Below are 13,149 nucleotides of genomic sequence, written 5' to 3'. Positions count from 1 at the left end.
TTCCCATTTTTTTTATATAATTAGTGTTGTAGGAACGTTCCTTTGTACGATTTTTATGCGGAGACCCAATCAGCTAACGTTTCAAAACGTAGCAGAGTTTTTTTTTTTTGATAGACTGAATTGCTTAACAAACACCCACCTATTGTCTTTTTTTTTATTCCTTTTTAATTTAGGTTTACAATTAACTACAAACAAGTGTGAAAATCAATACTTGTATTATGTAAACCATTTACAGCATCTGCAAAGCAAATATATTACAATTTGTCATTTCACAATTTTCTGCAATTAAATAATCTCCAGTTCCCATTCTTTTTTAAACCAATTCATAAAGTTATAGGATTTAAAGTTATAGCATAGTTATATGTTTTTTTGTGTAAAAACCTAAAAGCAATGTTGTCTAGCGGTTTTATATATATCAAATAAAAAAATAAAATGACAAATTGTAATATATTTGCTTTGCAGATGCTGTAAATGATTTACATAATACAAGTATTGATTTTAACATAATTAGGTATATATATACCTAATTATGAATTAGCTCACTGATTCTTGAGACAAAACATATTTTAGATGTTAACAAATAAAAACCAACACTACATTATTAAAAATTAGTATTTTTGTAGACAAATGTCTCAGATAATGAGCCATGTAAGGGAACAGGCGTATTTCTTCTAAAAAATTATATTTATTCACTCCAATTGTCCGTCAGACACACTACAAAGCATGCTAATTTAATAATAACCAAAACAGTGTCTTCAGTTATGTAATATTGGTTTTTCAGTAAAGGATCTAAATCATAAAATACATTCTCCTTTTAATATCAAATATATATCACCAATGTTCTTAGGTAATTAAGACATAATATCATGTAGTTCCATTGATGTTTTAACATTTTTACACAATAAATTGAAGAAAGAATAAGACATTTCTTCCAAAATTAACAAAAACCTTCACCTAAAGGTGTAAAATATTGATGGAGTTGACTGACGGTGTTGACAAAGGTTGAGCTGAGGCTAAATAGAATCATGAAACAGCATTAAAAGAATTCCCCAAATGCAAAATACGTATTAAATCACATTATACAGACTTTTTGAGAGCAGTTGTCAATCATCAGACATAATGACGAAGTTGACGTCTGACAGAGTTGACAAAATAGGTTTTTTTTCCCACCATAACCATGTTTTGTACAGTGGAGCAATTTAGTTTTAAAGCTATAGCTGCCTCAAAATGGCAAGATTTATACTACAACTATTTACATTAACTATTATACTGCAATAACGGAGTTGACATGTTAAGGCTGTGACCGCAGAGACTTCAATATTGTTTAAAATATTAAAAAATCTATAACTTCCAGGACTATGTGTCCTGCTGTGAGATCCACAATGAGCAGGAAATAGTAAGTGCTCCTCAGAGTTAAAGCTGCCCATGGCACTGCCTGATTTATTCAGAATTATCAAAAATCCTAACAGAGTTGATGCAAAGTGAGGCTATTTTTTAATGGAAAATATAATTAAATATTTACTTGTTGTATTGTTTGATATCTTAAAGATCTCCGCCTTTTAATGTAACATGAATTTTTTAATATGTTGCATTTTTAGACACTTTTTTGGCAGTTTTACATTGCGACCTCATGCTGAGGACAGCATAGCAGAGCGTTTATTGAATAAACACCCATCCAACAGAATGTTGTTTACATTAGACATTACAACACCCTAGGAATGTTACTTTAAGGTTTCATGCTTCATACATGTAAGCCAGTGTGAAAATCAAGGATATAGTGTCAAAATAATACAGAGAGCACCTGCAAAGCAAGTAGCTATTGTATTACAATTTGTCATATTTAAAAATATTCTGCTCTAATTTCTAATGTTCTAGGAAACTTCTTTTTGGTAACTATAAACAAAGTTTTTGTGTGACAACCTAATAACAATGTTGTCTAACGTTTTCTGAGAATTTTGTAACCATAAATTAGCTAACATTACCATTGATAGATAACATTGGGTGTAATTCATTACTTGACTTTTCCCTTGAAAAAGTAAAGTAAGGGATTATTCGTAATTTAATTTACTTCTGATGTAATTGCATTAAATAGTCTATAGAGCATGTCTTTATAAAACAATAGTGAATTTAACATTAAAGAAAAATAATGAATGTTAAAATGTATGCATGCAGTATGTTAATGATCATATACAGCAGTCGCAAGGCAAGTACTGCATTACAATTGGTCATACTTCATGCTCCAGTCATTCAGCAGAAAACATTTTTGGCAGACGATTTCAGACTTTTTGTTTTTCTTTCATCTTTAAAAAGTTTTATAAACTACAACTGACGAGATGTCCTGTTACTACTAATGATATCACAGATGTAGTAATGATTTTGTTCAACTTACTGTTGGAAACTAAGTTGCAAGAAACAGTCTTATGACTTTTAATAGTAACAGTATACACAGATGTATGTTATTTAATGTAATTAACCATAGGCTAAATTGAGTCACTAGAGCCCTTACTACAGTGTGACGTGTAAAATTTTATTGAACATGAACACAGTGTATTCACAAACATAAATATCACTCACAACTTTCACTCACTCAAATAAATGAACTATAGGAAAAATGTAAATCACAGTCTGTAATGAAGTGCAAAAAATCTGTTAAACCAGAGATCGCAGTCACGCACAAAATTGCTATATTTGTAATCATTTATAAACCTCTGAATTTTTTTTAAACCAAGGATGGAGTAAATACAGTAATTGATAAAATGTGTATCCTTTTTATATTACGTAAATTATGTCATTCAAACCTTATTGAGAGAAACTAAAATAAAAATACAAGACACATTCTGGCAATGGTTTTAACATGCAAGCTTTGTTCATCACCAGAAATACACAGCCACCCAAGCGGTCTCAACTTAAACCCATTTAGTAATGAAAATTAAATTACTGCAATTATATAAATATTTAGCGGCTTTCATACCACATTATTTTGTAAGTAAATACATTTAAGAGGTAAAATGAAACAAAGGGACAAAACAAATTTGCGTAAATGTTTCATTGTAGCATGCACAATTCAAGATCTTGTTAAGGGTGTTTGTGGGAAAATAGGGTAAAAAAAAAAAAAAAACATCTTTGCAATCTTCAGCTCATATCTTCTTGATTTTCTCCCCAACGACAAGCGGGTTTTCTTTCCTAATTTTCTCAGCTGCATCAGCCTTGTAATCAAAGCTACAGTTGTGAACATCTGAGTATCGATGAATGCAGCAAAACAACTGTCCACACCGGCAGTCAAAGCCTGTCAGATAAAAAACGAAATGTCAAATTAACTCATATACAGAAAGAAAGGTAATATAAATGCAACAAACCTTGGCAAAGCATTTAGGTATAGCTCACAAGGAACAAAGCCTGTGTGTATATGTAAGGGATAATCCATGACTAGTTATGTATTAAACTATTTTAAATGCACAATGTGGAGCATTCAAATCGTTTAATGCACAGCTAGCTGTGGATTATTCATCTTATACCGTGATCATTTGCCAGCATTGACAAGTTAAAGCTGTTATTGATGTTTGTTTGCAGCGCAATATTTGACTGGAATGGTTATTTTTGCCAGGTATGGCGTTAAATCTAGCATTCTGCCCGCTTTGAATCAGACACAGAGATAAAGTAATGCGGTAAGATTACGTTTATTTTTTACTTCATTATCATCATTTACAATGATTGTTTCAAATTGTCTTGATATCCATTTATCTTATATGTTTTTTCTCTCTCCACAACATCATCATCATCATCATATGCATTCAGATGTATTCAGACAGACCATGGTATAAATCAATAATGTATAGTATATAATTTTGCATACCAGTGAGCCCCACTTTCTTGCGGCAGGTGAAGCAGCGGTTTTTCTTGGGTTTGGATTGCTCTGGCACATCTGAGGTCTGCCCTGAGCCATCTAATTCTGAGGCTGTTAAGAGTATAATACAGGTGGCAAAGATTTAGAAATGCTGCTAAGAAGAACGTCTCATTGAGATTCTGTTCCATGTTCTCATAACCAGGAAGTTGTGGCAAGCATGAATCAAACTGATAAATATGAACTCGTTACTCACCGGACACGGTTTCTGTCGGTTCAGAAGTTTCATCTAACTTTCTCTTTCCTCTCGATGTGCCATCCTCCAGTGAAGAGCTACCTGCTGTAAGCAGCTTTTCCGTGGTGGATTCCTGAACGCTTCTCGCCAGTTTACTGCATGATACTTCTATACAAACAAACACTGTCACAGTCATTTTTCCTAAAGAATCAACATGAAGGGTCCATAAACTCAAAGACTTCTCACACTATACACCAATGTAATCCTGGTGTGTGTGCGTGCGTGTGTATTATGTGTATGTATCATAAATCTATTATGAAACGAGTTCAATTCCGCTACAGTCATGTGAAAAAGAAAGTACGCCCGTTTGAATTCTATGATTTTACGCATCAGGACATTAAAAAAAAGAAATCATCCTTGGCAGGTCTTAAAATTAGGTAAATATAGCTTCAGATGAACAACTGTGCCAAAATGGAGAAGCCATGTGTGACAAACTAAGTACACCCTTACTGCTTCCATAGGTATGAAGAGAGTAAGTAGCCGTCAGGCACTACTAATCAAATGCCTTTGATTAATTGACCATTAGCAAGCATGACGAAGTATATAAAAGCAGACGTTTGCTGGTCTAGAGCATTCAAGTGTGTGTTAACACAATGCCAAGGAGGAAAGACATCAGCAATGATCTTAGAGAAGCAGTTGTTTCTGCCCATTAATCTAGAAAGGGTTAACAAGGTCATTTCCAAACAAATTAAAGTCCATCATTCTATAGTGGGGAAGATTATTCACAAGTGGAAAACATTCAAGACAGTTGCCAATCTTTCCATGAGTAGACAACTCAGCAAATTACCCCAAGTCCAGACGTGCACTGCTCAGACAAACCGCAAAAAAACCCCAATAGTTACAACCCAGACTCTAAAGGCCTCAGTCAGCATGTTAAATGTTAAAGTTCATGGCAGTACAATTAGAAAAAGACTGAACAAGTATGGCATGTTTGGAAGGGTTGCCAGGAGAAAGTTTCTGCTCTCTAAAAAGAACACAGCAACACTGCTTACATTTGCAAAGTTGCATCTGAACAAACCTCAAAACCACAAACAAGACCAAAGTGATGTTGGCCATAATGCATAGCGCCACGTTTGGCAAAAACCAAACATATCAGCACAAACACCTCATTCCAACTGTCAAGCACGGTGGTGGAGGGCTGATGATTTGGGCTTGTTTTGCAAACACAGGACCTGGGCACCTTGCAGTCATTGAGTCGACCATGAACTCCTCTGCATATCAAAGTATTCTAGAGTCAAATGTGAGGCCATCTGTCCTGGGTTCTTTCTTAAAATGTTGTCATGCAACAGGACAATATTCCCAAACACAACGGCAAATCTACACCAGGATGGCTGAAAAAGAACTGGCCCAGTCAAAGTCCAGACCTCAACCCGATTGAAATGCTGTGACGGGAACGGGACCTTTACAGAGCTGTGCATAAGCAGATCTCAACGAACTAAAGTAACGCTGGAGAGAATACACAACAATGTGAGAGACTGATAAAGTCATATAGAAAATGATTACTTAAAGTTATTGCTGCTAAATGTGGTTCTACAAGCCATTAAATCATAGGGTGTACTTAGTTTGTCACACATGGCTTCTTCATTTTGGCTTTATTGGTGTTAAATAAATAATGACACAGTGTAATACCCAGCAGCCATATCACCCTGTAGCCCAAGACTGGTTTCCCACTGAAGCTTAGCAGGGCTGAGCCTGGTCAGTACCTGGATGGGAGACCAAACTGGGAAAACTAGGTTGCTGCTGGTAGAGGTGTTAGTAAGGCCAGCAGGGGGTGCTCACCCTGTGGTCTGTGTGGGTCCTAACACCCCAGTATAGTGATGGGGACACTATACTGTAACAAGCACCGTCCTTCGGATGAGACGTTAAACCGAGGTCCTGACTCTCTGTGGTCATTAAAAATCCCAGGATGTCCTTCGATAAAGAGTAGGGGTGTAACCCCGGCATCCTGGCCCGTCCATCATAGCCTCCTAATCATCCCCATATATATATACATATATACATATACATATACACATATATATATATATATATATATATATATATATATATATATATATATACACGATTGGTATCATCCCTCAGTCTCCTCTCCACCATTCAGCTGGTGTGTGGTGGGCATACTGGCGCAATATGGCTGCCGTCGCATCGTCCACGTGGATGCTGCACATTGGTGGTGGTTGAGGAGATTCCCCCCTTCTATGTAAAAGCGCTTTGAGTGAGTGCCTAGAAAAGCGCTATATAAATGTAATAAATTATTACTATTATTATTATTAATACCTCATTTGTTGTTGTTCATCTGAGGATGTATTTACCTCATTTTAAGACCTGCTAAAGACCAGATGATTTTTATGTCCTGATATGCAAAATACATAGATTGTAAAAAAAAACAATATGGACCTAGTGTCCATGACGTCACTCGTAGGTTTCTGAAGAGTTTTTGAAGCCTCAAAGTCGGCCATTGCCATCTTGGCAGCGCGTCACTTCCAGATAACAGAAAATGGGCAAAGAGGCGGGGCGTGGGTGGAGCTGAGGTGACGTGATGACAAACAGACAGCAGACAAACGGCAGTCCACCTGTCACTCAAAGTGGCCACGCCGTTAATTAAGCAGACATTTAAGGCTTTATATAATGTAAACGAATGAGCTATATAAAAAAATAATAATACTTTCAACACCTCACAGTTGTCATGAAGGGCCAAAAATAGACCTAAACCACAATTTGTACCAGGCTGTAAACATGTTTTTTTCTGCTGTAAAGTTGGGCATTTTAACACGGAGCTCAATGAGATTCTGCTCCTTCTGGAGCCTGTCCCTAGCAGCCAGTCGATGAATTGCAGTTTAAGTCACTTCCGTACTGGCTGGTGGAGGATGCTGCTTGGTAAAACCCTAGAATTCAAAGGGGTGTACTTTCTTTTTCACATGACTCTATAAGCAGCTCTAAAAAAGGCAATGATGTCATTATTCAGATCAAGTTCAATGTTCATTCAATTTGGATCAATAACAGTGTCAGTGTTGCAAATAGTGCAGCAGAGGGACCCTGGGTGAACAATTTCAAATGTGGACAGCCCATATGTAAAATAAACTACTCAACAAACATCTGTTATTTAAAGACTTTCATAATTAATCTCTCTAATAAACAACTCTACCTAATTAACTAACAAACAAACAAGAGCCCTATGATCAGTAAAATCAGTAGACATACAAATGTAAGCCTGTTTAGCCCTGAAAAAAAAAAATACAGGGATTCTAATCAAATGTAAAAAGTAAACTTGGAACACTTTCTGGCCTCAAACAATCACAGACAAACAATCAGATGCATTTGAAAGATGATGTCTGGCTGTTTCAAAGGAGTTTTGGAGCGCTTTTGTCTCTTTCCGTGTCATCATTGTAATCTGCTCAGTGCCTGGTTTTGGAGCAGCGGATGATATAATAAACGGGTCAAAGTGAAAAAGAGAACGTACCTGGCATTTTCAGGTCTGATTGAGTTACTGAAGCACCGTCTTTATGTGTAACAGCTGCAGTTGCTGCTGCTGCTGCTGCGAAACACTGACTGGAGAGAATAATGATGAGGAGAAAAGATTGTTATGTTAAATATATGTGAAAAGTCATCATAATGTAAAACACGGGAGTGGCTGCTATGACCAAAAATTTATAAATCTCAGATATAATTTTTAAAAATCGCAGCTGGAAATTAAATGAGAAAATATATTTTTAACCATACATTTTAATATTTGTGGATAATCCAGTTAATTGAATACATTACAAATAAATGGTACTCATTTGATTGGCATATTTTGTCAATTTAATTGAAAATGAAAAAAATAAGACTATTCATAAAGGAGCAAGTCTGGCATCAGTGCAAAATCAGCTTCACACTATTCAATATGTAATACCAGAGTTTAACAAATAACTGCCAACTGAGAACCATACAAATATAACTATTGTTATATAAATGATAGAGAAGAATCTGCAGAATACATAACTCCAAAAACAAGCTTTAATTTGCGCTTTTGAAATAAAAGATGCACACATAAACTAGGTCATATGCAATTGGAACAGCTTACACAACTGCTATGAGAAATTTTGGAGGAGTGGTAAAGAGGAAGATGTTGTACCTGTTTTGTTCATGTTGTGACGTTGATTGTACAGTCATAGATTCTCCTTTACTGCTCATGCTGGAAGACACTGCAGGCAATGAAAGAGCAGGAAACCCTAAATGTCAACACTTCCATTTTAACTTCTTCTAATGTTAGGGTTTGTTTTTTGAGACACGTTTCAGTATGACACCCAGTGTCCCAACCAGGCATGATGGAACAACTTACAAGTTTCCAGCAGCAGGTAATTTTTGCATTCCTGAATGAAGGTTAAATGCTGTTGAGAATAATGAAATTACAGCTTATCAAAAACTTTTTGATGTAGATAAGCAGGATTTCCGTCCAATGATATTTCATTGTGGGCAATGTTACAGCACAACACACATGCACAAATAATGATAGTAATAAACCATGCCAATGACTAAATGTTCTGTTGTGTGTCAGTAATTAGAACAAAATCTCAGAGTTAGTGATAGACTGATATACTACCATTCAAAAGTTCAGGACGAGTAAAAAGTAAAAAATTTTTATTAAAACGTAATTAACCCATTTATTCATCAGATGCATTAAATTGATCAAAAGTAACAGTGAAGGCTTTTACTGTATTATGTTACAAAAAAAAAACATTTGTTACATTATAACGTGATCAACAGCATTTTGGTTGTTTTTCTCTCTGCTATCGCTATACCCTTGCATGAATTTAAATATTATGCATTTCAATTTGTCGAATGGCTTAAATATGTGTAGATGTGCTTGGTTTTGTGATAGTTGAGGATGGCTGCTGCAGAAGCATGTAAAGGGTCAGGAAGGAAACAAAATATGTGGGACTGTCATGTAGAGGGAGTAAGAGTTGATGATGTCATCAGCGTTTGCCATACCTTGGCTTTTGGTGAATCGACGCCACCTGACATGATCAAATTCCATTGTATTTTTACATGTATAAGAGGTAAAACAATACTTGCTGACACAGAACAGTTGGAAATGAATCTGTTTTGTGAGACATCTAACTCACCTGTATCACTGGATCTGCCACTGTTGTTCTGCCGCTGTAAGGAGTCTTTGTAGCAGACCGAGCACATGCCGTTATTTCGTGGGTTCCCATAAAACCCACAACCATTAGAACAAAGCACTTGGGTCTGATTGGTCTCCTGAGCCATATCCCTTTCCTGTGGAGAGAACAAAGCAAGAGTTTTCTATTAAAAAAAAAAGTCACATTTCTATGCGGTACCATGGTTTTTCACCAATTAATTGGTCATGGTCACATTGGCGTAACAGCTACTTTGACATCAAAATCCAGAATTCATGAATTTATCATTTTGTGGGATAAACAACAGACCTAAATGCCTGAATGAGAAACGAGTGGTCTGTTTCACCTTAAAAGAGCGCCGACCTACTATATGACCTGTGCTTTGAGTGTATGGCTGAATTACACTTTGTGGAGGTGTTTGAGTGAATAAGAAACTTATCTGATGGTCCTCTGACATGGTTCTAACTGTCTCTCTTCACCTGCCTGAAAGAGTCGGTCTCTAAGACTACCTTTGCGGCTGTCTCACACTCATACTGTATAGGAAATGTCCTCACTGCACTGAAAGTTGGGAGAAAGGGGGCATTATTAGACAGACAAATAAACAGACAGACCGACCGACAGAGACAGACTGACAGATCGATATAGATAGATAGACACCGATAGGCAGACCGACAAAGACAGATATAGACAGACAGACAGACATACGTTTTATTAAATATACATTTTAATAAAATTATTAATAAATTACATAAATAAACAAACCAGGTATAAACACTGATCTGTCTCACCTGCCCACTTGAGATCGGATCACACAAAATGGATGTTTTGGGTTTAATACAGGTAAAACAGATACACAATAACACTGGAAACATAAGAAAAAAAAATACAGGCAATAGTGCTTCCATGTTGACTTTAGCATTACACAAACATTCAAAAGATTTCAGTAGCACTACAGTGAAACCAAACCAAATGCTTCAACATAGTGTTCTCGGGCAATGTTTAAGCCAAATAGCAGCTTTAAATCAACTTTCAAACAGGTTTAAGTAGTGCTGACATGAGGCAAGAAAAAGAGCTTAATTCTGTTGTAAAGGTTAAAAACTTAAGCCACCAAGGAATTGAAGTTGCTTCAGAACAATGGCATTACTCAAATCATACTCATCAAAAATAACATGCAGACAAACCTACACTGTCTGGCTAGTGTACAGTAAGCCGCTGTGCTCACATGTGTTGCCCTGTGAGAAGGTTATTAAGCGACATGCCCTGGCACTAGATCAACAGGTCAGATAAAGACACTCGATTTCTCTCCAGCTCCAAGTAACAGGAACACAGAAGTCAAGATCTCTAAACAAGGCAAAGAGCACGTGCTACAACAACCATCACAGAAAAATCGCATCTTTAGACACTGACCAGGCGTTTGAGAAAAAAAAAAAAAAAACGTACTGATAGCATCTACAATACTAATTAAAGATTAAATAGGAGTTTCTAACAAAATCAATTTTGTCGATTTCAAATTAACGTTGTGAAATACCCTAACAATATAACATACATGAGTAAATAAGAGTAAATAAGAATAAGTTAATATGAAAATATTAATCACTATTACAATTCATTTTTAGAATGCTGAAGTAGGTGACGGTAATTACAGAAAACCGTTCTAGATATACTGTTCTTAAAGGGTCTTGTTTTTAAAAGTTGTTGCTGTCTTATATGATGGAGGAAACCCCAAAATATAGTTTGCTGGGGAGAAAAGTGCAAACATTTGACAGTAAATGCAGCAGTAAAGCACCATAATGCACAGGGAGCAGAAACAGAAGACGCTACACAGATATAGCAGAACGGTGTAGTATTTTTTTTTTCTAAGGCAAGCATCATAATTACTATGCTCAAGTTCAAGAACTACTAACCCTGAGTAATACATTTTGGGGGTGTAACTTGTCACACACTTAAATTATTTACTTTTACTTTACAGAGGGAACAGGGAAGTTGACCACATTTCGTTTCCTAAGGTCAGAGACTTCTCTCATTTACACCTGGAATTGGCATCTGTCTCAGGTGATCCCATCACAAATGGACAGCGATAAAGCCAGGTCGTCCACATTTTGTGTAACTGGATTATTCAAACAAATGTAAGCATGTAAATACCGCATTTTCTGCTGTAATATGATCAGAAAACACTCATGAATACAATTATCTTTTCAACTACGCAAATCAAATACTACAACTTTTGTTTTAAGCAAATTAACCAGTCTTTTGGTAAAAGGGGATAATCTAAAACCATTTGATCACAACAAATGGAAAGAGTTTAGTTTAAGCACTTAAGTGCTTTATATGGTATTGCTGTAGAGGTTGACAATGTCGACAACAGATGGGGAAAACACAATCACAATGGGATAAAGATAAAGAAGTGCTTGTGCGGTTACATATGTTAATAGTCTCCTTAATAAACATCCAAATCACATATTGATACTCTAACTAGCCCTCTAAGCTATATCCAGTAGCATGTAACTATTTATAGGGTCACTGTTTAGGACAAAGCAAAATATAAGTAAAGTAAACCTATAGTCTTCTTAAATCGCACAATGGAGTTTGTTTCATTATCAATTACACTGACTACAAAAGGAACTTGTAACAGTCGGATCTGAGTAATCAATGGGGGTAACGTTAATCAGGTTTTCACGGTAACTTGCACTATTTACACTATCCTTTGTTTAAGTGATCATATACTATGAATGACAACACCACAAGAAGCAGATTTCAACGTAATATCTCGCTCATATATCCATACGTTTGCCTTCCTTACCTGGTTAATAGTTTAAAGTGAGCACCTCTGTTTATCTTCTACGTAACGTCGCTTGATGTTTAAATGAAAGCTGGACATCGTAAAATACATTGAATAATAATAGAAAGGGGTTACGTACACGCCTACTGAAACGCTATTGGTTGCGTACAGTAAGCCACGCCCATGTGCATCACGATATGTTATCCGACTCATTTTGGCGAATCGGTTCATTTGAACAGTTCATTTAAAGGTCAATCCTTCAGACCGTTTGGTAAACTCGTTGAAAAGAATCGACTCTAAAAGAACGATTCGGTTACCAATCAGACAGCTATTTTCTTTATTTTATGCGTTAAGTTAAAGAAAGATGCATGTTGATTGATGTCGTGTACGATTTTGGAATCGTTACGGATTAGCAGCGACAACTCACAACATATGAGAAATGTTTAAAAATGTATTAGCATCCTATTTATTAACATGCTACTTCCCTAAAGATATAAACAGAAGTTTAAACATCTGGCATGTTGATTTCTTTTAGACAGCATTTTTTGCACAGACCTTGTAAACTAAAAGGCAGTATAGCACAAAGTAGCAAATGATGGACAACATAGTTACTATTGCATGCATCAATGTGTACTTGCCAAACTATTGATCTCGCTATTAGCTTGTTAGTGACAAAGCTTTTCGGCTATTTGCTCTCGTACAAATAAGAAAGTAATTATGAAGTAGCTTTCGCCACGCGACCATACAACAAGTTTTGCTCTTGTCAAGTTGGCTAACAGCTCACAAAACGCCGCAGCTGTTTCACTGATTCAATTGATTAACGTTCACATTTACACTCACCTCCCGACTCCCGACGATCAGTATATCAATGTCGCTGGGTTAAAAGAGTTTGTTTTATTGTCTTGCACTATTAAAATGTTTGCGAAGTGTTTTCGGCGTTTTTCCAGCTTCCCTTCCCCCACCGAGAAACAGCCTGTTTGTTAGTTTTGACACTCCAGCCCCCACTTTAACCTACCCAATGACGTCATGAAGGGACTTTATAGTTTTCGGTATAGACTGTCCCATGTGACATATCATCGTTTCACAAGTTTAATTTTTGTTTAAAAGGTATAGA

The 13,149-nt window shown here is 36.1% G+C and overlaps 1 protein-coding gene across 4 annotated transcripts; it reads right to left on the bottom strand.

The window, feature by feature from the left end:
* Nucleotides 1-1,561: 1,561 nt before the first annotated feature.
* zfand6 (zinc finger, AN1-type domain 6) lies at nucleotides 1,562-13,052 on the bottom strand. 4 transcript variants are annotated; one of them, XM_079811154.1, is made up of 8 exons: nucleotides 12,876-13,052; nucleotides 9,242-9,395; nucleotides 8,458-8,506; nucleotides 8,251-8,320; nucleotides 7,597-7,685; nucleotides 4,098-4,244; nucleotides 3,854-3,955; nucleotides 2,506-3,286 (listed from the first exon to the last, which is right to left on the bottom strand). In XM_079811154.1, exons 2-8 carry the CDS (start codon nucleotides 9,344-9,346, stop codon nucleotides 3,138-3,140), a joined length of 711 nt encoding a protein of 236 aa, XP_079667280.1. In that variant the 5' UTR covers nucleotides 9,347-9,395; nucleotides 12,876-13,052; the 3' UTR covers nucleotides 2,506-3,137. The 4 variants fall into 4 exon arrangements, with proteins under 4 accessions (XP_079667282.1, XP_079667280.1, XP_079667281.1 ...); XM_079811155.1 differs by lacking the exon at nucleotides 12,876-13,052 and adding an exon at nucleotides 12,057-12,142; XM_079811156.1 differs by lacking the exon at nucleotides 8,458-8,506 and having other exon boundaries at nucleotides 1,562-3,286.
* Between the last annotated feature and the right edge of the window lie 97 nt (nucleotides 13,053-13,149).

The sequence above is a fragment of the Gobio gobio genome, assembly GCF_949357685.1.
Source record: "Gobio gobio genome assembly, chromosome: 2".
Taxonomy (NCBI): domain Eukaryota; kingdom Metazoa; phylum Chordata; class Actinopteri; order Cypriniformes; family Gobionidae; genus Gobio; species Gobio gobio.
The sequence above is the reverse complement of the archived record's forward strand: the minus strand, read 5'-3'. Positions and strand labels throughout refer to the sequence as shown.